General features: G+C 37.5%; 1 protein-coding gene across 1 annotated transcript in view; it reads left to right on the top strand.

The window, feature by feature from the left end:
* The window catches only part of CENPF (centromere protein F), an 82,411-nt gene that overhangs the window by 9,541 nt on the left and 47,241 nt on the right, over window positions 1-25,629 (top strand). Inside the window, 4 exon segments of the mRNA XM_074222662.1 lie at window positions 157-248; window positions 7,412-7,685; window positions 9,967-10,169; window positions 18,056-18,181. Coding sequence (XP_074078763.1) covers window positions 157-248; window positions 7,412-7,685; window positions 9,967-10,169; window positions 18,056-18,181 — 695 coding nt within the window.

A 25,629-nucleotide genomic window follows, 5' to 3' on the forward strand; every position in this document is an offset into this window, starting at 1 on the left:
TAACAGCTCTCTTATTATGACATAATCATTTTGTTTTTATTTGGAATTTGAAATATTAATTCTTAGATTATCAGATATTGAGATAGATACTTTGTGTATTTTACTTTGTTGAACTGAAATTTTATCCCTAAACTTGGTTGTATTTCATGTGTTCAGCTTCTAAGTATGATGAGCTACAAGAAAGATACAGTAAAGAAGTTGAGGAGCGAAAAAGGTTAGAGGAGGAGGTAAAAGCTTTACAAATTAAGGTAAGTTAATTCAAAATGACTGGTTTTTGTTATAGTCTAAATTAGATTAGAATGTATTTTTCTCCAATTGTTGACCATTTTTATTTAGATTATTACTTAGAAAAGTAAGTTATTTGCTGTTTGTAGTATGCATTATTTTACATAAAATATGGGAATTTAATTGCCAGGTGCAAAACGAGAAATTAAGGGTAATAACCAGAATGATTTGTTTGTCTTCATCCTCACATAAAAATTTCAATGGAAGCCTCCCCCCCAAACATAGTTTAGTTTAGAGACTTAAACTCAACTGTGGAGTTATTTTTTTGAGACAGTGAAAAAAAATGGAAGAATGTTTGAGAAGGCTAACAACTTGATTTGTTAACTTGAGTTAGTTGTTTTCCATTTTGTTACTTGTACAAAATGCTTCTCACATTTATTTCAGTTCATATTGCTTTCTTACAATGCCTCTTCCTACTTTTGGGAAGTTGATAAGTTGTACAAATGATGTTTTTTTATACATTACTAAAATATTCTTGTTTAAGAGTAAACATAATACCCTCTCCCTCCAAAAAATATAGACCCTCATGAGCAATCAAGTAAAGAAATAAAAATAAAAATAATAGTAATAATAGAGGTGGCTAGGTGGCGCAGTGGACAGAGCACTGGCTCTTGAGCCTGGAGCAGCCAGGCTCAAATTTGGCCTCAGACAACAACCACCTAGCTGTGTGGCCCTGGGCAAGCCACCCAACCCCATTTGCCCCGTAAACCCCCCCAACCCAAAATAATAATGATAATGATAATAATAACAGCAACAATAACAATAAATGTGCTTCAGTCTGTGTTCCAACACCTCCAGCTCTGTAGTGGGTGGATCACGTTCTTTAGGATAAGTCCATCACAAAAGCTACTTCTGTATTTTTCCACCTTTGCCATTGCTGATCGCAACTCCCTCAATTCGTACTTTCCCACTACCATACACTATATTTTCTCTCTCCTTTCACTCTGTCGCTCTCCTTAAACGTTCTGTAGGGTAGCTGAGTGGTGTGGCAGACTGATTACTGGCCCTGGGGCCAAGAGACCCCGAGCCCACATACCACTCCTAAGGCCCAGCAACCACCCAGCCCTGTGGTCCCAGACAGGCCATCCAATCCCAGCCTCTTGTAATAAGTACAAATGAAAATGTGTTATATCTGACCACTCTCCTCCATGGTCCACCCTCTCCTCCATCACTCACATCCCCCCCTTCCCCCGTCCCCCCCTTCTGTCCTTCTTACTCTAGATGTCTATACCCCATTGAGTATATATATGCTGTTTCCTCTCTGAGGCACCTCCATTGAGAGCAAAGGTTCCCTCATTCCCCATTGCCTTCCCCACTTCCATATCATTGTGATGGCTCATTGTAATAAAAAAAAAACTTATATGAAATAGCTTATTCAACCTCTCCTTTTTCTTACTCCTATTACATTTCCCTTTTAGCCATTGACTCCATTTTTACAATATATTATATCTTCAAATTCAGCTCTTCTGTGTTTCATCTATAAAAGCTCCTTCTACCTGCTCTATTAAATGAGAAGTTTTGGGTTTTTTTTTTTTATTTTTTTTTTTAGATTTTTCAAGGCAATGGGGTTAAGTGGTTTGCCCAAGGCCACACGGTTAGGTAATTATTAAGTGTCTGAGACTGGATTTGAACCCAGGTACTCCTGACTCCAAGGCTGGTGCTCTATCTACTGTGCCACCTAGCCGCTTCTAAATGAGAAGTTTCTTGTGAGTGTTACGAGTATCATTTTTCTATGCAGGAATACATGTAGTTCATCATCATTAAGTCCATCATATTTTACCCTTTTACTCTCTGTGTTTCACCTGAGTCCTGTATTTCAAGATTAAACTTTCTGTTCAGCTCTGGCCATTTTAACAGGAACATTTGAAATTTCCCTGATTCATTGAAAGTCCATCTTTTTCCCTGGAAGAGGATGTTCACTTTTGCTTGGTAATTGATTCTTGGTTGCATTTTGAGCTCTTTTGTCTAATGGAATATTATATTCCAAGCCCTATGAGTCTTTAATGTAGTTGCTGCTAAGTCCTGTGTGGTCCTGACTGCAGCTTCATAATATTTGAATTGTGTCCTTCTGGCTGCTTGTAATATTTTCTATTTGACTTGGGAGTTCTAGAACTTGGCTATAATATTCCTAGGGGTTGGTTTTTTTTTTTTTTTTGTTTTTGTTTTTGTTTTTTTGGATCTCTTTCCAGGGGAGATTGGTGGATTCTCTCAATTTCTGTTTTGCCCTCTGCTTCTAGGATATCTGGGCAGTTTTCCTGTAGGAATTTTTAAAAAATGATGTCAAGGCTCTTTTCTTGATCATGACTTTCAGATATTGCAATAATTTTAAAATTATCTTTCCTGAATCTGTTTTCCAGAACAGTTGTTTTTTTCAGTGAGATGTTTCACATTTTCTTCTAATTTTTCTTTCTTTTGGTTTTGAAGTATTGTGTTTGGACTTTTTGTAAAGTCAGCAGCTTCCTTTAGTTCCATTCTGTATCTGAAGGTTTTGTTTTCCTCAGGGAGTTTTCTTTTTCTTTTTCCATCTGGCCAGTTCTGCTTTTTAAAGCATTTTTCTCCTCAATAACTTTGAAATGTTTTATCCATTTAGCCTATGTTGGTTTTTGACATGTTATTTTCTCCAGCATTTTTTTGGATCTCCTTGGCTAAGCTGCTGTGACTTCTTTTTCATGTTTTTCCTGCATCTCTCTCTCTCTGTTCTTTTCCCAATTTTTCTTCTATCTCCCTCATTTGATTTTCAAAATCTTTTTTGAGCTCTGTCATAGCCTGAGCCCAATTTCTGTTTTTCTTGGAGTCTTTAGATGCAGGAGCTTGTACTTCCTGATCTTCTGACTGAGTATTTTAATCTTTCTTGGGCTCATATGCAAAATATTTCTCAATTTTGTTCCTCTTTTTTTTTTTTTTCTGTTTACTCATTTCCCCAGCCTGTGCCTGGTCTTGGGGTGCTTCCTGAGCTTTTGAGTATTATTGGGACCGCCCCCCCCCCAAGATCTCAGTGTATGAAGCTCTGTCTTCCCTCGTGGTCTGTGAATGACCACAAGCGCACCCCTCTGCCATGGGGCCGAGGTGGGGGGGCCTAGACTGTGATCAAGATTTGAATGTGGTCAGAGCCCCAGAGTCCTGTTCCAGGGACAGTGAACAAATCTCAGAAGTCTCTTTCCACTCCCCTTCCTTTGGTAAGCTGAGCACTCAAGGCTCTGTTGTTTGGGGGCTCTTGCTTACTGGCTGTGCCTGCTTCTGTTTCCTGGATCCTGGATCTGGGCTGCTAGGGCCTTGCTGCTCTCTGAATACTTTGAGGGCTGGGTTTCATGAGTCTGGTCTGGCAGAGGTCCCACAACCGATCTTCCAAGTTGTGCCTGGTGCTCCCCGGGGTTTAGGTCAGGAAACTGCCCCCGCTGCCATGAGCCAAAGCTCCCAGACACCCTGAGGCTGCCTCTGGGAGGCTGAAGTTCCTTCACTCTGGCTGGCCCCTCTAACCCCATGGAGCAGAGCCCTTCCACTATTTTCCAGGTACCTTGGGCTGGAGAATTGCCTCACTGGATCCCTCTGGGGTTCTGTCTCTTGAAAATTTAGTTAGAGTCCTTATTTTTATGAGTTTGCATTAATGGATGAGAGCACATAGACAAGTTGTGGACAGGGAGCTATTCACAGGTGGAGTTCATAGGAAAGTTGATCGACATTTCCTTTCCAGGAGTATTTAAAGTAGGAGGGAGCTTAGTAGAAGTGATAATATTTTCAGAAGATAGCCTGAGTGTATCAGGGTTGGTCCTAGATATGATGTACTTTTTTTTGATCATTATACTGCTAAGAAGAACAAAGGTGATGACACAGTGTTTCTGTTAAGGTCTATACTTCACTCAGCATCAATTCATGTAAATTTATACAGGTTTTTCTAAAAACTTCATTTATAGAGCAAATATATTCCATTATTTTTTTATACCACAATTTGTTCAGCCATTCCCCATTTAATGGGCATCCCTTCAATTTCCAAATCTTTGCCACAACAAAAAGAACTGCTGTGAATGTTCTTGTTCATTTTGTGATCTCTTTAGGATACAGATCTAGGAGTGGTATTTGTTGCAAGATCAAAGGAAATACACACACACACACACACACACACACACACACACACACAAAAACCAGTTTTATGGCCCTTGGAACATAGTTCCAAATTGCTTTCCAGAATGATTGAATCTGTTTACAACTCCACCAGCAATGCATTAGTGCCCCAGTGTTCCCATATTCCCTCTTGTTTTTTTTTTTTTTTTTTAAGGTTTTTGCAAGGCAAATGGGGTTAAAGTGGCTTGCCCAAGGCCACACAGCTAGGTAATTATTAAGTGTCTGTGACCAGATTTGAACTCAGGTACTCCTAACTCCACAGCTGGTGCTTTATCCACTGTGCCACCTAGCTGCCCCGCCACATCCCTTCTTAACATTTATCATTTCACTTTTCTGTCATCTTAGTCAATCTGATAGATGTGAGGTAATAACTCAGAATTGTTTTAATTAGCATTTCTCTAATCAATAATTTAGAATATTTTTAATATGACTATAGATTACTTAATTTTTTTCATTAGAAAACTTCCTGTTGATATCCTTTGACCCTTTGTCAGTTGGGGAATGACCTGTATTATAAACTTGATGTAATTTTCTATATATTTTTAGAAATGAGTCCTTTATCAGAAATACTGGCTGTAAAAATTACTTTTCAGCTTTCTGCTTTCCTTCTAATCTTGGTTGTATTGGTCTTGTTTGTGCAGAACTTTTCAATTTAATATTATTAAAATTATCCATATTGTATTTCATAATGTTCTCTATTTCTTGTTTGATCATAAATTCTTCTCTTCCTCATAGATGTCATAAGTGGTACTTTACTCTTAATTGACTTAAGATATCACCATATATGACTAAATTATATACCCATTTTGATCTTCTTGGCATTGCGTGTAGGATAATATGTCTATGCCTGGTTTTTGTCATACTATTTTTTTACTTATCAGTTTTTGTGAATTCTTATCCCATAAGCTATGGCCTTTGAGTTTATCTGACAGTAGATTATTATTGTTATTTATTATTGTATCTTGTAAATCTAATCTATTCCACTGATCTCACCTTTTTCTTAGTACCAAATAGTTTTGAAAATTTCTGCATTTAATTTTTAGGTCTCATATGGCTAGGCTACCTTCTTTTGCAGTTTTTCCATTAATTCTCTTGATATCCTTGATCAGAGGTATCTAACCTTTTAGCTCCTCTGGAGCCACTCATAAATATAATGCAACCCATACCACCTAGATGCACAACAACAAATATACCATATGAATATATCCTGAGACCTTTGGGGCAGGTTGACACACCAGTTCTTGACTTTTTGTTCCTCCAGATAAATTTTTTTACTTTTTTTTTTAATATTTCAATAAAATAACATTTATATGTTCGATTGGTATGGCACTGATTAAGTAGATTAATTTAGGTAGAATTGTCATTTTGATTGATAGATGTGACTTTACCTTTTTACCCAAGTGAGACAGACCTCTCCAAGATAGTTTGAGCTGAAAAATTATTTCACTGTTTTTTTTTCTTGATTCTCTTGTTCCAGAGTCTTTTTTTTAAATAGGGTTTTGCAAGGCGATGGGGTTAAGTGGCTTGCCAAAGGCCACACAGCTAGGTAATTATTAAATGTCTGAGGCCAGATTTGAACTCAGTTCCTCTTGACTCCAGGGCCAGTGCTCTACCCACTGTGCCACTTAGCCATCCCTCCAGAGTCTTTTTAAAAGAAACTTCATTTTAAGTTGTTTCATAGGGAAACTGGGAAAGAAAGGCTCAGGGAACTTCATAGCTTCTCTTCACCAGCTTGCCTCTGCCTGGGAAGTCCAGTATGGTAAACTATCACCGGACTTCTCTATAACAGGAACTGGTGGTGTTAGTCTGAGGAGAGTAAAGGGAAATGACATGGTACAAAGATAACTTTAGTGCATCAGTGGGTCTGAAAGCACAGATATGAGCAGCCCAATCAGATGGTCATGGGGGGGGTCAGGGGGGTCATTGGAGCAACATGGCAGGAATGTAACTGGTGGATAATTGTTATGTTTTCACTTTCATCTAGTTAATTTAGTTAATGGAGGGGAAACAGTGTTTGTACTACTTTGAATCCTAATTTGAAAACTGTAGTGCACATAGATGTTTCTTTTCCAGAGGAAATTAGGAGGGTCTTGTCTATTACTGTTTGGCCTGTCTTACATTGACAAAGCAAGTCTTTGTAATTGAGAACTCTGCCAAACTGCAGAGCCAAGTTTGCTCCAAGATATCTAGATTTAAGTCTATTGTCCTCATCCCACTACAGGATGAGAACCATGTCTTATGGAAAAAGTGAATATTGTCTCTTATTGCTTCCATTTTGTACTCCTTGTGTTTCTTCCTTATATTTTTTAGAAGGATTTCCTATCAGTTTTTGTCAAATAGTGAATTCTTATCCCAGTTGCTCATCTTTGAGTTTATCCAAATCTCTCTTCCATTTCATTTGCCAGGACTGGTGTACCTTGGTATGTTGAGTACTTTTGACCCACCTCCCCCCCTTCCACTTTTGAGGTCTCACTTTATAGTTACAGTGTATAAACCCCTACATGAATGAATATACTAAGAGTGCACATTACTTACTACCTTTAGATTGAACTCCAAAAGGAATGTTTATATATATAATATGTACACATATGTACATATGTATATATATATTCAGATATGTATATATACATATTTATAAAATCTACCTGTTAAAGAGAGTGATCTTTTGTGTGTCATGATACTGTTACTTGTTCAAATTGCATCTTTATGTATTTTTAAAAATTAAGTTTTTAATGGATTCCTTGCGCATTATACTTCGGTCTGATTAGATGCAGCTAATGTAGATTTGTGCTGTATAAATGTTTGGCTCCCAAATATTGATATGCTGATACAAGTACATCTGTAGAAAAGAAAATAGATACTGATGTTTTTGGTTTTTGTTGGTAATTCAAACCTGATTGTTTTTAGGAATTTGGTATACATCAGTGATTGTGATTTTTATCTATAAATAATCAGCCTTGAATGTGATGACTTATTTAAAAGAAGCTATTTTATTATCTTTTCACAGAAAGCAAGTAAGACAGTTCCCCCAAACACCCTGAGTCATAGGGAAATTGCTCGGCATCAGTCTTCTTCATCAGTATTTTCATGGCAACAAGAAAAGACACCTACTCATCATTCAGCTAATGCTCAAGAAGCTCCACTTAGGAGAGGTTTTACTGCCTTACATGTTCCTTGGGAACAGGAAACAACACCTAATAGGATGTCAGGTTGGCAAGCAAAAGATACTGAGAACCTTAGTAATACTCATCTGCTGGATCAGCTAAAAGCTCAGAACCAAGGTAATTATTGAGTTTTAAAGTTTAAATTGCAACATGATTCTTAGAAAACTTTTAAAAGTGATTTTGGAACTGGAAGTATCAAAAAGTTTCAGGTGTTAGTATAGGCCTTAGAAATAACCTTTAATGTTAATTTTTAATGTTAGAAATATCAATCCCTTCATTTTATGGACGAAGAAACAGACTTCTTAGGCTTCAAGTTTCCTCTATCTCCTAGACAGCAAAATTTCCACCATACAATGTATCTTGTTAATCCTTTGGAGAACTTGAAGAAATTTCATTTTTCTGAACTCAATTTTTTTCAAAAACAAGCATTTTTTCTTTCATTACTACTTCCCCATTTGAAAAAGAAGGAAAAATAAAATTGTACATAGTCAAATGAAACCGATCCCTTATTGACCATTTCCAAAATTAAATTTTTCATATTGATTCTTGAGTCTTATTTATCTGTTTGAACATTTGAGTAGGATGCTTCCTCTTTGGACTTCTGTAATCGTGGTAGGTCATTATGTTAATTAATTAAAATTCCTAATTCTTACACATGAGTTTTCTTTTGCTAGCACTTTCAAGTGCTAGTTATTAGTAATGATTTGAAGAACTTTTTTTTCATAATCTGTTAGATTAAATTTTATCCTTTGAGAATTGCTTGTTTGGAGACATAATTTCTTGTAATATCCACCTAAGCCAAATTCCTGATCTGTTGCTTTTGCTTTATTTTTATTATTTATTTTGGGGAATGTATTGTCTTCTGTTGTGGATCCTTTCAGAAAAGCAGGTATTAGAAAATTTTGGAATGGGAGCAAATATTTGACCAAGTCTTCATTGTCTCCACATTGTAGTTAACTATGTCATATGGCTCACATGTTGTTTTTTATATGATTTTGTTGATTATGGTTTTTAATAATTTTTAATAATTTTAAATTTAAATTTTAAAATAATTTTAATAATTTTTAATAATATAAATATAATAAACAGTAATCACTGTATTATCGAATTTCCATCTTAAAAAGCATTTTAAGTAATAGTTATCTCACTTGAACTGCGCAACTCTGTTGGTGTAGGTCCTTCAACTATTCATTTTTACAATGGAGGAAACTGAATGAATGAATTGTATGTGGAGTCATAGTTTGATAAGCAGCAGAGGATTTGATTTGGATTTGAACTCAGGTCCTATGAGCTTTGATGTCAGCTCTCCATCCTCTGAGCTAGTCTTCATAAAGCCAAGACATCAAGATATCAGCATTGTGTGGCCAGCGCTGTTAGACTCAAGACGTGTGTTCTTTGGTGGCATAGTTATTTCAGAACAGGGATAGGGCTTCTTGGTGGAGATGCTGCCAAGGAAAAGTTAGCCATCATTTATAATTCATGTTGTGGTGCAAACACCCAGCCAGTCTTGGCAGTGTAGTACTTGTACAAATAACAAGCATTGCCCCATGAGGCAGGTGCTGTTAGAATCCCATTTTACACTTAAGGAAACAGTGGGTTTAGCAGACTGGTAAGGAAGGGTCTGGGGCTTGTGTGGACTTGAGTCTACTTGACTCCAGGCCTGGCTCTCTCCTGTGGGTCACCTCACTGCCTCATATTTTCCTACTCTGCCCCTGCCACCAGGCAGGCTCTTTTCATTCCTCAGCCTGTCCTGCAGAGAGGCTTATGTTACCCTTCCCCCAAATAGGGCCTTGGATAAGGCAGATGGCATGTGGAGATATTTCCCTGGGTCCGTAAGGCTGGTGCTATGTTATTTTGATAATGGGATACTAACTAGCGCCACATAATGTGCAAGGTCCCCCATATGTGCTCAGATCATTTCTGACCACATCATTTCCCACAGGAATTGGAGTAGATCTTGTTTCCTCACTTCATCCAAGAGAAGTGGAGGAGTGGGGGCTACAACAGAGGAGAGTAAGGGCCATATGATCCCAAGGCCCATATGTAGGATGGTGTTCAATATATTTTAATTCTGCATTTCCTTCACAGTATAGAAACCCTGTGAAATGCTTTGGAGAAAAGCTGCATTTCAATTAAAAGTGTGAATTTAATTTTTAGCTTTTCTAAATGTTTTTCATTTATATAGAAAAAAAGAAATCTATTTTGTTTCCTTTATGGAGAAAATGGAGAAGAAAACATAACTTAAACCCATTTTAAAAATTTATATTGTATTCAGATTAAATGGTCTAAGTGGAAACTAATTGCAAACTCCTTAGTTGTAAAGTTCAAATGAAAGATGCATTGTTAAACTAAGTTTTCAGTGTTTTTTTTTGTGTGTTGGGTTTTTTCATTATTTAAGAGTTAAGGTGCAAACTTAATGAATTGGAACATCAACTACAAGGACAAGAAAAAGAGATGAAAGGATACCAGAATAAATGGCAAGAGACACAGCTTCAGCTAGAGAAAGCAAAATTGGAGTTAATGGAAAAAGAGAAAGTTGTGAACAAAACAAGGGATGAATTGATGAGATTAACACTTCAATTTGATCAGACAATGGCCAAGGTAATTCTAGATGTTTTATTTTAAGATTTCCACTCATCACTCTCCTGCAAAAGTGTTGTGTAACAAAGGACACTAAGTAAATAGTAGTAATTACACTGGATAAAGCTGAATTTTAAGAAAGCTTTAAAGCTTCAGGACATAGGAAATATAATTTTTTACACCTGCATAAAATTACACTGCTCATCTGATCTTCCACTGTTTAACAGAGATCATAAAATCTTGGAAATTGAAGGAAAACTTGAGGTTAACCTAATCTACCTTTCCACCCATCTCCTCTTTCATATCTTTACTTCTTGATTATATAGGTGATTTTTACCTTAAATACATAAATTTTTATTTGGTTAATTTTGTTTGTAATGTAGAGCTTCCATCGGAGGGGTGCCCAGTTGTCAAAGGGCCTTGAGAAAATGCCATAAGAAGATTGAAAAATTTAGGAATTCTTAGGTTGGAAATCAGAATATGATAGGTATCTTGTGGTAGTTGAAGGATAATCATTTGGAAAAGGGATTATCTTTGTTTTACTTGACACTAGATAGCAGCATAAGCAATCTTGACAAGTTTAGAGGGACTCTTTTCAGTTGAATGTAAGGAAGAATCTTAACAATTAGAACTCTCTGGAGGTAGTGATTTCCAAAGTTTGGATAAGTACTTTGATGTTAGAAAGGTGGTTTTTGTTTAAATATGCTTGGACTCAATAGTCAATGAACTTTTTTCCATCTCCATTTCTAGGATAAGGTGATTGAAGGCAGGTGAAAACCTGAATGGCAGTAGGTGAAAAGATAATAGATTGATGGTGATTGAAGTTAGGAAATTGAATGACTTGGTAATGATGATACAACAGAAATTAGGACCCTGAGTGACAGGTTATGGTGTACTTCTAATAGTAAAATGAGTATTTGGATCAGATTTGGAGCTAGGGTAGAGAAAATCTAATCTATTTTTATTTTATTTCATTTTTTATTTTATTTTTTGCAAGGCAGTAGGGTTAAGTGGCTTGCCCAAGGCCACACATCTAGGTAATTATTAAGTGTCTGAGGCCGGATTTGAACTCAGGTACTCCTGACTGCAGGGCTGGTGCTCTAGCCACTGTGCCACCTAACCGCCCCAATCTTATCTATTTTAGACATGTTGAATTTGAGGTCTTAGTGAGATGTGGAACAGTGAGTTGGTACTGGTGGTTTGAAGAGAGATTAGGGCTAGATAGATGGATTTGGGAGTTTTTGTGTAGATAGCTGAACATATGGAAGCAAGTGATTTCACCAGAGACTGAGAAAGGTAGAAAACCTTGGGTGGTAACTAGGTAAGAGGGGAATGCTGAGTCAGCAGATAAAACTGAGAAGGATTGGTTAAGCACTGGTACAGGGAGAGCCAGAATAGAGCATAAGATCCTGGGATTGTTAGGCCACCTAGTCCAACTCAGTTTTTTAGGTGAGGAAATAGAGCCATAGAGGTTAAATGATTAAGTGTTTAGAGGTAAGATTTTTAACTCAGGTCTTTAGTGGAGGAAGTGGGTAGGAATAGTAAAAAAGATGGAGAGATCACAGAGTAGATGTGGACTATTTTAACATTTAAGAATCATTGATAGCCCTTGAGAGGTTAATTTCAGTAGTGGAAGAAGTTGAAACAAGGTGTTACAGGAAGTTGAGAAGTGGGTGATGAAGTTAGGGAGTTGTAAAAAGAACACTTTCCAGCAAATTGACAGTGAAAAGAATGATATGGCATTATTTTGGAGCATGATAAAGTCATTTTAAGGATATGAGAGCTGACAGATTTATTATTGTTAAAGATGAATCCTGTACATGGGAAGCTTGTGAAGATGGCAGCTAGGTTACCCACTGGATAGAACACTGGATCTGGAATTAGATAGACCTAAGTTCTCATGAAGCCTCAGGTCCTTAATAGTTGTGACAGTGGACAAATCTTGACCTCTGCCTTGATTTCCTTGTCTATAAATGGGAAAATTGTATTTCCTTCCAGAATATAAAATAATATAATTATAAAATGCTTTTCAAACCCTAAAAGTGTTGTATAAATGTTAGCTGTGTTAGATAAGTGAGGGGGAATTATCAGTAGACTAGGTATAAGCTCTTGTTTGGCTTTGATGCTCTTTATTTTAAACCCTTAAATAGGTATTATTAATTTTTTTTTTCCTCCTGGAGATGGCATGGACTTGAACTGAAAGTGAGTAGAAGGATTTACTTGGTAAGGAAAACAGGCACCTCTCTTAGAGAAAGTAGTGGTTCAGTGCTAATAGTTGAGATTGAAGATATCAATTTCATAATACATATCTGACATGGTGCTTATTATTCTCTTTTTTTTAACCTTTTAACATTTTGTTTTCAATTATATACAATAGTAATATGTACCTATCATTTTTTGTAAGGTTTTGAATTTTACAGTTTTTCCCCACCCCCCTCCCCCCAGAAAACTGTCTGATTAGTCTCTACATTGTTTCCATGCTATAGATTGATGTAAATTGAATGTGTTATAACAGTAAACATAAGAGTAAACATAAACCCCCTCCCCTGCCAAGAAGATGAGAAACCTCAAGAATAGAGAGAGAGGAAAAAAAATTGTATTTCATTGTGTGTTCAGATTTCAATGACTCTCTCTGGGGTGAGTTGCTTTCTTTATCATAAGTCCACCAGAAAAGTTGCTTCAATATTTTTCCCACAGTTACTATTACTAGCTGTACCTCCACTCTATTCCTCTCCACTCTTGTTTATTCTATTCTCTCTCTCCTTGTCATCCTGGCCTTGTCCAAAAGTGTGTTGAATCTGAGTACCCTCTCCCTTGATCTTCCCTATCCCCCCCCCCCCTTCCCCTCCTGGCATTTCCCCTCATCCCATCCCTTTCCTTCCATCCTTCTCCAGGGCAAGATAGATTTCCTCACCCTATTAAGTGTGTATGTTATTTCCTCTCTGAGCCATTTTTGATGAGAATGAAGGCTCACTCATTCCCCCTTGCCTTCCCCCTTTCCACTCTATTGAAAAAGCTTTTTCTTGACTCTTATGTGAAATTTCTTAACTTTATCTCTTTTCCCTTCCTCCCAGTACTTTTCTTTATCACCCAGTGACTCTATATTTTTATTATATTTTACCATTATATTCTGCTCCTTCCTATGTCTTGTCTATATATGCTCCTTCTAACAGCTCTTATAAGTGAGAAAGTTCATATGAGTTATCAATATCTTCTTCCCATGCAGGAATACAAATAGTTCAATATCATCAATTTCCTCATAGTTAGTACTTCTCTTCCAATCCCTCTATGGTTCATCAGAGTCCTGTACTTGGAGGTCAAACTTTCTCTTCAGTTCTGGTTGCCTCAGTAAGAAAGTTTGAAAGTTCCCTGTTTCATTGAAAGTCCCATCTTTTCCCCTGAAAGAGGATGTTTAGTTTTGCTGGGTAGTTGATTCTTGGTTGTAAATCAAGACCTTTTGCCTTCTGGAATATCATATTCCAGTCCCTATGAGCCCTTAATTTAGATGCTGCCAGATCCTGTGCAATCCTGACTATGGAGCCTTGGTAGTTGAAGTGTTCGTTTCTGGCAGCTTTTAGAATTTTCTCTTTGGTTTAGGAGTTTTGGAATTTGACTAAAATATTCTTGGAAGTTTTTCTTTTGGGATCTCTCTCAAGAGGTGACCAGTGAATTCTCTTGATTTCTTCTTCTTCTTCTTTTTTTTTTTTCTTTTTAGGTTTTTTTGCAAGCAAATGGGGTTAAGTGGCTTGCCCAAAGCCACACAGCTAGGTAATTATTAAGTGTCTGAGGCCGGATTTGAACCCAGGTACTCCTGACTCCAGGGCCGGTCTTTATCCACTATGCCACCTAGCCGCCCTGAATTTTTTTGATTTCAATTTTACCCTCATCTTCTAGGATCTCAGGGCAATTTTTCTGTATTATTCTTTGAAAAATGAAGTCTAGGATCTTCTCCTGATTGTGCCTTTTAGATAGCCCAATAATTTTAAAATTATTTCTTCTGGATCTGTTTTCTAGGTCTGTTGTTTTTCCAATGAGATATTTCACACTTCTAATTTTTGCCTTTTTTGGTTCAGTTTTATTTCTTCCTGGGTTCTCACAAAGTCATCAGCTTCCTTTAGTTCCTTTCTGCATTTGAAGGAGGTATTTTCTTCAGAGAGCTTTTTATCTCCTTTTCCAGCTGGCCAGTTCTGCTTTTTAAGGCATTCTTTTCCTCATTTGACTTTTGTTTTGCTTTTTCCATTAGGCCTAAACTGGTTTTTAACATATTATTTTCTTCAGTATTTTTTTGTATATCTTTCACCAAGCTTTTGATTTGGTTTTCATGATTTTTCTGCATCTCTCTCATTTCTCCTCTCAATTTTTCCTCCACCTCCCTTAATTACTTTTTAAAGTCTTTTTTGAGCTCATCCATAGTCTTAGCCCATTTTCTATTTCTCTTGGAGGTTTTGGATATGGAAGCTTCAATTTTTGTTGTCATTTGAGTATGTGTTTTGATCTTCCAGGGGACTAAAGTATTTATGGTCAGATTCTTCTTTTACTGTTGTTTACTCATTTCCTCAGCCCAAGACTAATTTACAGCACTTCCAAGGCTTTGGGGTTTTCTTTTTTTTTTCTTTTTTTAAGGACACCCCAACTGCCACCTTTATTCCTCCAAGGTCTTATGCTCTCTAGTGTGTGCTTTGATATGTAGATGGCCCTGGTACTTCCTTTTGCTCTGGAGCTATAAGGAGGGATCCAGCTTGGTTACTTTAGTATGGAACCCCAAACTGCAACCTGGATTGGAGTGTAGGCTAGCAGCAGAGTCCTGTGAGGAAGAGAAATCTCTGCAGACTTCCCTTACTGTCTCTGGGAGTGCAGGTTGCTTTCTCTAGATTCTTCTGCAGGTTCTGCAGCTGGTGCTCCTCACTCCACACTCATTCTGGTGTAGCAGAGTTCTCTCTGCCCCTTCAAGCTGTTGCTGGTGATCTCTGGGCTGGGCTGGGCTGCACTGTGGCTGAAGCTTTTTTCCAACCCCTTGTCCTGGTGAAACATACCTTTCCCATGGAACTTCTAAGTTATCTTGGACTGGGAAAATATATCACTTGGTCTTTCTGTGGGTTCTGCCCCTCTAAATTTTGGCTAGAGTCATAATTTGTTTTTTTTGGAGTTTGTGGGGGGAAGGAGTTCCAGGGAAATGCTGCCTTCACGTGACCACCTCATTATTTTCAAATCAATTGTTTTCCAGTAATATATTCTGCACAATCAATTTTCTTCCAGTGCAAAATATGTGTAATTTCAATTATTTTTTAGCTAAATATAATTTTTTATCAATGCCTTTTATGAAGTAGAGAGGATATAAAATAAGAAAGCTGAAATGTTACTGACATCCTGCATCTACAAAACTAGTTTTTAATTTCAAATCTTAAATCCCAGATACATATAAACTTCATGAAATTTGATTTTATATTTTTTTATAATGAATTAATTTTCTTATAAAATAACTCCTGGGGAATTGAGACATTTGCAAATTGAACACTACAAATTTAAAACTAAAACTTTAATTAAAAATAAAACCTCTTTAAATATGACTTAAATATATGTTAATAAGAGCCATTCAACAAGCATGTATTAAAACACTGATGCCAAAAACTATTAACTTGATATATTAAGAAAGGCAAATGGCAGCACCTTTTCTTGAGGAATTCAGTCTTAATAAGGCAGATAATATCCAGACAATCATATATAAAAAAATATAGACAGGATAAGGTGGAAAGCTTATAGAAGGAAAGTACTGTGTCAGAGGACCTTGGAAAAATCTTTTGGGGGATGGTGAGATTTTAGAAACTTGACCAGGGAAACCAGGAGGCAGAGATTAGGAGAGAGAATTTCAGGTATGGAGTGCAATCAACAAAAATGCAGAGAAAAAAGGTAGAGTAACAGGCCATTGTCACTCGATGACAGTATTCTAGATTGAATAAGGTATAAGAAAATTGTTAAGGTCAAGCAGTCCCTGGGTTATGAAGCGCTTTGAATGCAACATAAAAGGATTTTGTATTTGATCCTGGAGGTAATAGGGTGCTGCTAAAGTTTATTAGGGAGGTGCTTTAGGAAGATCAGGTTAACAGCTTAGCGTAGGATACACTGGAGTGGGGAGAGGTTTGTGGCAGAGAGACCAATAAGCAGGCAATTGTAATATTCCTGTCTGAGGCCTGTGTTCTTGCCCAATAACACACTTTTGTTAGAGGCTTTTTAACTCTAAAAACTATTTCATCTCTTAATTATTTAGTTTTTGCATTGGGTCTGTGAAGTAAGGCAGAATGGGGTTTTTTTGTTTGCTGTAGTCTAGACCAGTACATGATTGACTTAGGTACTGTTATTTCCATTTTATAGTTGAAGATACTGAAGAATGGGGACACTGAGAACAGTGTTTTATTATGTGTTAATATGGCAGAACAAGATACTTTTCAGTCGGATCATTTTGCTAGTTTCTTTTTAATAGCTAATGGAATTTTTGATTTGAATCTAGACCAGTATTTTATAACTTTTGAAATACTACAATGCTTTGAATCGATTTATAAAAAGAGTTGTCATAAAAAAATGGCCTTTTCATGTTTTTCTGAATATTTCTGTCCTTAAGTTAATTATTTGCCACTACTGTTTAAATAAGGGAGCCCTAAATCTTGTTGTTAAATAAGATTCAAGAGTAACTAGCAACATTGAATGGAAAATTAATATTTTATGTTTAATATCTTTCAAAATAAGAATAATGAAGCATTTTGATTTTTAAAATCCCCTATAAAAACTTAAGTTTACCATATTAGACTATTGCTAAAATATCAGGCTCAAAAGTAGAAAAGGAAGGAAAGGAACCCCTGTATAAATCAACTTAAGAAACTATTGTACCATTACCCCTTTTTTTATCAATTCTTTTTATCATGCACTCTGCAGTAGGAATGTCCTGATCTTTAAAAAAAAATCTATCTTGCTTTAGTTGTAGATTTTAACTTGATTTCTTTAATAAACTTGAATACTGTACACTTTGATTTATATTTACTTGCTAATTGACATTGAAATTCTCAGTTTTTGGATTAAAAAGTAAGTTATTTTAGGTTTTTCTTTTAGGTTAAATTCAGATACTTCCTATTTTATGTAAATTTGTATTTTACAAATTTGACTTTACATAAAGAATTCTGAAAGAAATTCTCATTCCAAAAAACCCCATATATTAACTTTTATGATACTATGCTCTCTCCACTTCTGTCTCTCAAGTTGATGCACATGGACTTCTTTCCTCCTACTGTTACCCCCCCCCCCCCCCCCCCCCAGCAAAGCAAAACAAAATCTACAAAACCCTCCAGGGGAAATCAGGACAGGTGTAGAGACTACTACCACTGCATTTGAGACTTAGCTTGAGACCTCCATCACAGAGAAGAGATCTTTTGTATGTTTAATTCATCTATACTTGGTTACCTCATATCTGTATCTAACTGCTGCATGCCCCCCATCCTCTCCTGTGTGTGTTTCTCTGTGTCCTGCCCTTATATGATTGGCTCTGGATTCTCTTGTTTCCTTCTCTTCTTACTGCTTCTTCGGCTTCTCTATCCCTGGCTCCTCGATGTCCTTGAACCATGTGTAGATCCCTTCTCTACATAAAGGCAGCCCCCTTCCTTCTTCCCTTTCCTATGTCTGTGGACAAATTTTCATCACATAAAATCTCTTTATGTAGAAGTCTGCTTTTAACTCTCCATTTAACACAATGTTTGTATTTTATTTCATATTTAGATTAAATCTTCCAAAATTTGGTGGTAGGGTTTAAATCTCAGGGCAAATTATTATCAAGAAAAGGAAACCCAATTAAAACAATTTTTTTCTTTTTTCGATTTTGTTGAACTTTTTATATTTTAGTAAAGTATTTCATTTATTGGCAGTGCACAACACTGGAACAAAAGTTGAAAAAAATGTCTGAAGATTTGAGTTGTCAAAGACAAAATGCAGAAAGTACCCGATGCTCTTTGGAACAGAAAATCAAGGAGAAAGAAAAGGACTATCAGGAGGTAAGAAAGAAAGAATAAGCTCTTCAATATTCTTGGTGCTTTTTATGTGAAAATAGGTGTAGTTTTGTGCATCTCTCTGGAATATATTCTGGGTTTGATTATGTAGTTTTTAAAACATGTTATTCTGGCAAAAAACATGATTTGATAAACAAATGGTTTTGTGATTCTAATTATCTTTGTTATTTTTATCTTCATGTTCATATTTTCACATCTTTAATACAATTGCTTGTAGAATAGACAAGCAAAAATCCTTTTTTTTTTTTAGTTTTTTGCAAAGCAAATGGGGTTAAGTGGCTTGCTCAAGGCTATACAGCTAGGTAAATTATTAAGTGTCCGAGGCAGGATTTGAACTCAGGTACTCCTGACTCCAGGGCCTGGTGTTCTATGCTAACTAGCTGCCCTGTAAAAATCCTTTCTATTTGGTGTTTTCTGTCTTTGTTGAGATTTGTTAACTGGTAAGAGAAAGCTATATTGCCTGTGAGACCTGCTGTGAAATAAATTATAATGCATTTCCTAGCTTTTGTAACTTGAAGATTATTTATTGTAGTTACTGGTCCTGATGAAATTCCAGGATAATTCTGTCAAACTTTTAATGAATTGTTAATATCCAAAATTCACAAATTATTTTCAAAAATTGACAAAGAAGGCGATCTTCCAGAATCCTTTATTTTGTTTTTGTTAGGTAATGGAGTTAGGTGATTGTTCAAGGTCATGCAGCTAGTAAGTATGAAATGTGTGAGGCTGCATTTGAACTCAGGTCCTCTTGACTCTAGGGCTGGTGCTCAATTCACTTTGCCATCTAGCTGCACCCCAGAATCGCAATATTTTAAGAGATTAATGTAGTTCTAAATAGTTAATTCTGGGAAAGATAAAATAGAAGAAAACTATTGATAAAATTTTCCTTACAAAATTCTTGTTATAATTTGTGTATGTCTTATGTGTTTCTTTTAATTTGTTGGATTTTGTTTTCTTATTTAATTTCACTTCTTTTTTAAAATTTTTTTTAATTTTTAATTTTTTTTAAGTTTTTTGCAAGGCAAATGGGGTTAAGTGGCTTGCCCAAGGCCACACAGCTAGGTAATTATTAAGTGTCTGAGGCTGGATTTGAACTCAGGTACTCCTGACTCCAGGGCCTGTGCTTTATCCACTGTGCGCCTCCTAGCTGCCCCTCAATTTCACTTCTTTTGTTTTATTGGATTGTTTGTTAACACTCGTGCTTAAAGTTTGTTTGCCAAATTATGATTTTTTTCACCCTTCTTCAATGCTGTAAATAGTTTTATGTTCCTTGAAGTTATTTTACTTTAATCTTTTTTTTTTTTAAGTTGCTACTTTTTCTACTGCACTCTCCTTTTTCTCCCTAGCTCTCCTCTTCCTGTTTGTTGCCCTTTCCCCTTCAGGATTTTTATTTTATTTTTTTTTATTCTCATTTTGTACAAATGTTTTTTTTACATTAATAAAATATTCTTGTTTAAGAGTAAATGAAATACCCCCTCCCCCCATAAATGTAGACTTGCTTGAGTGATAAAGTAAAGGGGAGACAAAAAAAAATTAAAATTAAAAAAAATAGTAATAATTGTAGGTATGGCCAGGTGGCGCAATGGAAGAAGCACCAGCCCTGGAGCCACGAGCACCCGAGCCCACATCCAGCCCCGTAGACCCAACAATTACCCAGCTGTGTGACATGCAAGCCACCTGATCCCTACTGCTCTGCAAAAACCAAAAAGAAGAAAAAAAAAGACCCAAAATAAAATAAAATAGTAATAATAGTAGGGGTGGCTGGGTGGTGGACAGAGCATTGGCCCTTGAGCCAAGAGCACCTGGGTCCAAATCCGGCCTCAGACAACCAATGATCACCCTGCTATGCGGCCCCAGGCAGGCCACCCAGCCCCATTTGCCCTGCACCCTCTCCCAAATAATAATAAAAAATGTGCTTCCGTCTTTGTTCCAACCCCAACAACTCTTGTCATGGGTGGATCACATTCTTTATGTAAGTTAATCGCAAAAGTTACTTCCATATTTTTCCAGCGTTGCCATTGCTGATCGCAACTCCCTCCTTTCATATTTCTCCACTACTGTGTACTATATTTTCTCTCTCCTTTCACTCTGACTCTGCTGTAGGGTCGCTGAGTGGCACAGCAGACAGATCCCTGGTCCTGGGGCCAAGAAGCCCTGAGCCCCCATACCACCCCTTAGGCCCAGCATCCACCTGGCCCTATGGTCCTGGGCAGATCTTCCAATCCCAGCCCCTTGCAAGAAGTAAAAAAGAAAATGTGTTATATCTGACCACTCTTCCCCCCCAAGGTCCATCCTCTCCTCCTTTATTCACATCCCCACCCCTTCCCCCTGCTCTCTGATTCTTACTCCAGATGCCTATATGGGGTCATTGAGTATATATGCTGTTTCCTCTCCTAGCCACCTCTGATGAGAACAAAGGTTCCCTCATTCCTTGCCTCCCCTCTTCCATAGTATTGCACTAGCCTCATTGTAATAAAGAAAAATCTTATTATATGAAATATCTTGGCCTATTCCCCCTTTCCTTTTTCTTTCTCACATTACATTTCCCTTTTTTCTATTGACTCGATTTTCTAGCATATTTTATCGTCAAATTCAGCTTTCTCCTGTGCTTCAACTATAAAAGCTTCTTCTACCTGCTCTATTAACTGAGAAGGTTCATATGAGTATTATCAGTGTCATTTTTCTACACAGGAATACATGCAGTTCATCTTTAAGTCCCTCATATTTTCCCCTTCTCCTCCACTCTCTATGCTTCACCTGAGTCCTGTATCTGAAGATCAAACTCTGGCCATTCCAAAAGGAACATTTGAAATTCCCCTGGTTCATTGAAAGTCCATCTTTTTCCCTGGAAGAGAACATTCAGTTTTGCTGGGTAGTTGATTCTAGGTTGCATTCTAAGCTCTTTTGCCTTCCGGTATATTATATTCCAAGTCCTACGAGCTTTTAATGTAGTTGCTGTTAATTCCTGTGTGATCCTGACTGCAGCTCCACGATATTTGAACTGTGTCCTGGCTGCTTGTAATATTTTCTTTTTGACTTGGGAGTTCTGGAACTTGGCTATAATATTCCTAGGGGTTGGTCTTTTGGGATCTCTTTCTCGGGGGGATCGGTGGATTCTCTCCATTTCTATTTTGCCCTCTGCTTCTAGAATATCAGGGCAATTTTCCTGTAGTAATTCTTTGAAAATGATGTCAAGGCTCTTTTCCTGATCATGACTTTCAGGTATTCCAATAATTTTTAAATTATCTTTTCTAAGTCTGTTTTCCATATCAGTTGTTTTTTCAATGAGATATTTCACATTTCTAATTTTTCATGTTTTGGGTTTTTGAAGTATTGATTCCTGATTTCTGGTAAATTCATCAATCTCCCTGAATTCTATTCTTTGTCTGATGGATTTGTTCTCCTCAGAGAGTTTTCTTATCTATTTTCCATCTGGCCAATTTTGCTTTTTAAAGTATTCTTCTCCTCAGTAACTATTCGAACTGTTTTATCCATTTGACCTAAGCTGGTTTTTAGCTTGCTATTTTCTTCAACATTTTTTTGGATTTCCTTGACTAGGCTGCTGACTTCATTTTCATGTTTTTCCTGCATCTCCTTTCTTTTCCCAGTTTTTCTTCTAACTCCCTCATTTGATTTTCAAAGTCTTTTTTTGAGCTCTGTAATAGCCTAAGCCCAATTTCTGTTTTTCTTGGAGTCTTTAGATGCAGGAGCTTGTGCTTCCTCATCTTCAGACTGAATATTTTGATCCTTCTTGGGCTCATTTGCAAAATAATTCTCAGTGGTCTTCCTCTTATTTCTCTGCTTGCTCATTTTCCCAGCCTTAGCCTGTTTTGAGGTTGCTTCCTGAGCTTTTGGGACACTCCCACAAGTATCTCAGTGTGTCAGGCTCTGTCCTCCCTCCTGGCCTGAATGACCATAAGCGCCCCCCTCTGCCACAGGGCTGAGGTGGGGGGGCCCTGCTGTTCTATGGGGGGGCCTAGACTGCGATCAGGATCTGAATGTGGTCAGAGCTCCAGAGTCCTGTTCCAGGGGCAGAGGACAGAGCTTGGCAGTGTCTCTCTCTTCACTCCCCTCCCTCAGCTCAATGGGCTCATGCCCTGGGGGCTCCTGCTTACGGGCTCCTCTTGCTTCTGTTTTCTGGTCTGGGCTGCAGAAAGACCAAGCTGCTGGCTGTGTGCCCTGAGGGCTGGGCTCCATGTGCTCCCTCTGGCAGAGGTCCCCCGCTGGTCCCCCACTTTGTGCCTGGTGCTCCCTGGGGTGTAGCTCTGGAGACTCCCACGCTGCTGTGAGCTCGGGCTCCAAGCACCCTGGGGGCTGCCTCTGGGAGGTTGAAGTTATTTTGCTCTTCCAGGCTGCCCCTCCAACCCCGGGGAGCAGAGCCTTTCTGCTCTTTTCCAGGTTACCTTGAGTAGGAGAACTGCCGCACTGGGTCCCTCTATGGGTTCTGTCTCTAAAGTTTAGTTAGAGTCCTTAGTTTATAAGTTTTATCAGAGAGCACCTAAGACCTGATCCTTTCTTGTTGCCATCTTGGCTCCACACCCCTCCCCTTCAGGATTTTGTTGTTACCTCTCTTCTGCTTTTATCTAGCAATAGATCTTGTCCTCCTTTTTTCCTTCTCTGTCAAGTAGATTGCCACTTTTCTCTTTCTCTTTTACAAGTTCTGTTCATTAGTTTAATTTCTTTTTCTTTTTTTAGGTTTTTTTTTTTTTTTTTGCAAGGCAAACAGGGTTAAGTGGCTTGCCCAAGGCCACACAGCTAGGTAATTATTAAGCGTCTGAGACCAGATTTGAACCCAGGTACTCCTGACTCCAAGGCCGGTGCTTTATCCACTACACCACCTAGCCGCCCCTCTGTGCCTCTTTTCAAAAAGAATTTCTTTTTTTTGGGGGTTCTCTTTTTGTTTACTTTAGATGATTCATGACCCTTATAAGTATTTGGCCTTTCTCTTTTAGCATTCTTTTCACCATCAAGGCTTCTAAGATGTCTGTTCTAGGTTCTACCCTCTAGGAACTTTTTCTGTCATTGAGTCCAGTGGACTTAAGAGTTGAGTCCATTGGATTTAACTCATGGATTTCCATTTTCTGTTGTTCCTCATTTTTAGATATCAGTTTTGCAGTTGTAATAGAGAATACTGTCCCATGATAGAATCCCCCTCCATTTTTCCCCCTTCTTGTTGAGCCTGCCTCCCTTCCTTTCACTCCATCATTTGCCTAGAAATCTCCTTTCTGTGTCTGTATAGGCTCTCCTGCTTCTTCAGGTGCCAGTTGCCTTTGGGGGTTTTACCTTTTCTCCTGGCCTCAAGAAATTAAGATCCTCATCTACTTTCACCCATAGGAGCATTCATTTGTGGATCCTTCTCCCCTCTTCAGTGTAATAATGCCTTCTACTTTCTCTATCCCTTTCTCTTTCTCAGTCTTTTTTAAAGTCCGTGAGGGTTATGTCTTTGCTAGCTTTTGTTTGGACTCAAGTTTACATTACACATTCTTTCTATATTCCTGCTTCCCTCTACTACTAAAAGAAACATTTCCATGTAGACATGAGGTTGCCAGTTCTGCACATGGTGCTTCTTGGTACTGCTTAATTGTTACTCCTGTTTCCTTGTGTACCTTTAAAAAGAAGTCTTTTGTCACTCTGCTGTTGTTGGTGTTCACTCCTTCTATTCTGTTGTTTGGAATGTTTAAGAAGTAAATAATCTGTTTAGGTCTGGTTTTCTTTCTGAAAATATTTTAAACTCTTCTTTATTATTGAATATTCATCTTTTATTCTCTATAATTAAGTTCAGATTTTAGGATAGCTCACCCTGGGCCCAATCCTGAACTCAATTGTCTTTTAGCACAATTATTCCATTTCCACTTTGTTTTTCTTGAACAATATTGTATTATTTAATGTTTTTTTCCTGATGGCTTGTGGCATTTGTTTCTGAATTGAATTGTTGGAGTTTGCAGCTTGTGGATTCTTTCAGTTGGAATTTCATTTCCATGTGCAAAAGTTGTGGAAATACTCTTTTATAAAGATTTCATTTTACCTTCTGGAAGACCTATAAACCTTAGGTTTCTTTGCATTGTCTTTGAGATCCATATATTTTGCTTGCAATAAATAGTGAAGAAGTTTTCTTCTAATGTTTTTAACTTTTGCTTCTCTTCTTTTAAGTTGTCCTTCATTTCTGTGTATTTGTATTCTCAATCTTTTTGTCTGCTCTTTTGTTTCTTTGATGAGACTTATAGATTCAACTTTTTTGTTGCTGGTCCTTATTTTTAGTGTGCAGGACATAAATTTTGTTTTCAAACCACTCAACAGCATGTTGTAATTCCAGGTTCTCCTCAAATTTCACATAAAGTATTGGATTATTTTCCTTCATTTTGCTGTATTTATAGATAACTGGTTTTCCCCCCTACAATCTGGATGTCATATTTGTTTCTGATACCGTTTTTTTTTTTTCTGTTTATGTTCAAGGATTTTGAGATTTCTTCCTAAAATCTTTGGTATTCTCAGTCATTCGCCTGCTGCTCTCCTATTTTTTTTATTACTCACTTCCTGACTCTGCTTTCTGATCATAGTTTCCTTGAAGATGGATCTCAAAGCTTCTTCACCTCTTCCTCATTGGGCAATTAAACATTCCAAGTCCCAGCTGAATGGTGGGTAGTCCAAACTGGCTCTGTCTGTGCTCTTTTCTCCGGGTTGGTGGAATGTTATACAACACCCACAGACAGTGTCCTGTCCAGTGACTGGGACTTCTGGGTTGTAGCTCCCAATTAGGCTTTTGTTGTTGGAGACTTTGGCAAATGGAGTTCTAAGCAAACTTAAGCAGCCTGGATCTGGGGAGGGCTTGTAAAGAGGGAAGAGATATTGCATTCAGCGATGGGTTTTGTGATATAAGCTGGTGTCTTGGATCTGCTAGTATAATTTTGCTACCCTAGTATGGGAGATGAACAAGGGATGCTGGCTGACCTTGGGGTCCGTAAGCATTAGTCTCGGTCTTTTTTCCCATTTTGGGGGGGGGAGTCTTGGGTATCCTCAACCATGGAAAGCGCTGAAGTTGCTTTAACTTTGTTGCACAGCGGGGCAGTTGGGTGGCATAGTGAATAGAGAACCAGCCCCAGAGTCAGGAGGACTGGAGTTCAAATTTGATCTCAGACACATAATTACTTAGCTGTGTGACCTTGGACTAGTCACTTAAACCCATTGTGTTGCTAAAAAACCGAACTTTGTTGCACAGGTTCTCTTTTGGAGATATTTTTCCCCCTAGGGTTTTTTATTTTATTTTATTTTTTTATTTTATTTTATTTTGTATTTTATTTTATTTTGGATTTTACAATTTTCCCCCTAATATTATTTCCCTCCCCCCACCCCCCACAGAAGGCAATTTGCCAGTCTTTACATTGTTTCCCATGGTATACATTAATCCAAATTGAATGTGATGAGAAAGAAATCAT

Source organism: Macrotis lagotis, chromosome 2 (genome assembly GCF_037893015.1).
Source record: "Macrotis lagotis isolate mMagLag1 chromosome 2, bilby.v1.9.chrom.fasta, whole genome shotgun sequence".
Classification (NCBI taxonomy): domain Eukaryota; kingdom Metazoa; phylum Chordata; class Mammalia; order Peramelemorphia; family Peramelidae; genus Macrotis; species Macrotis lagotis.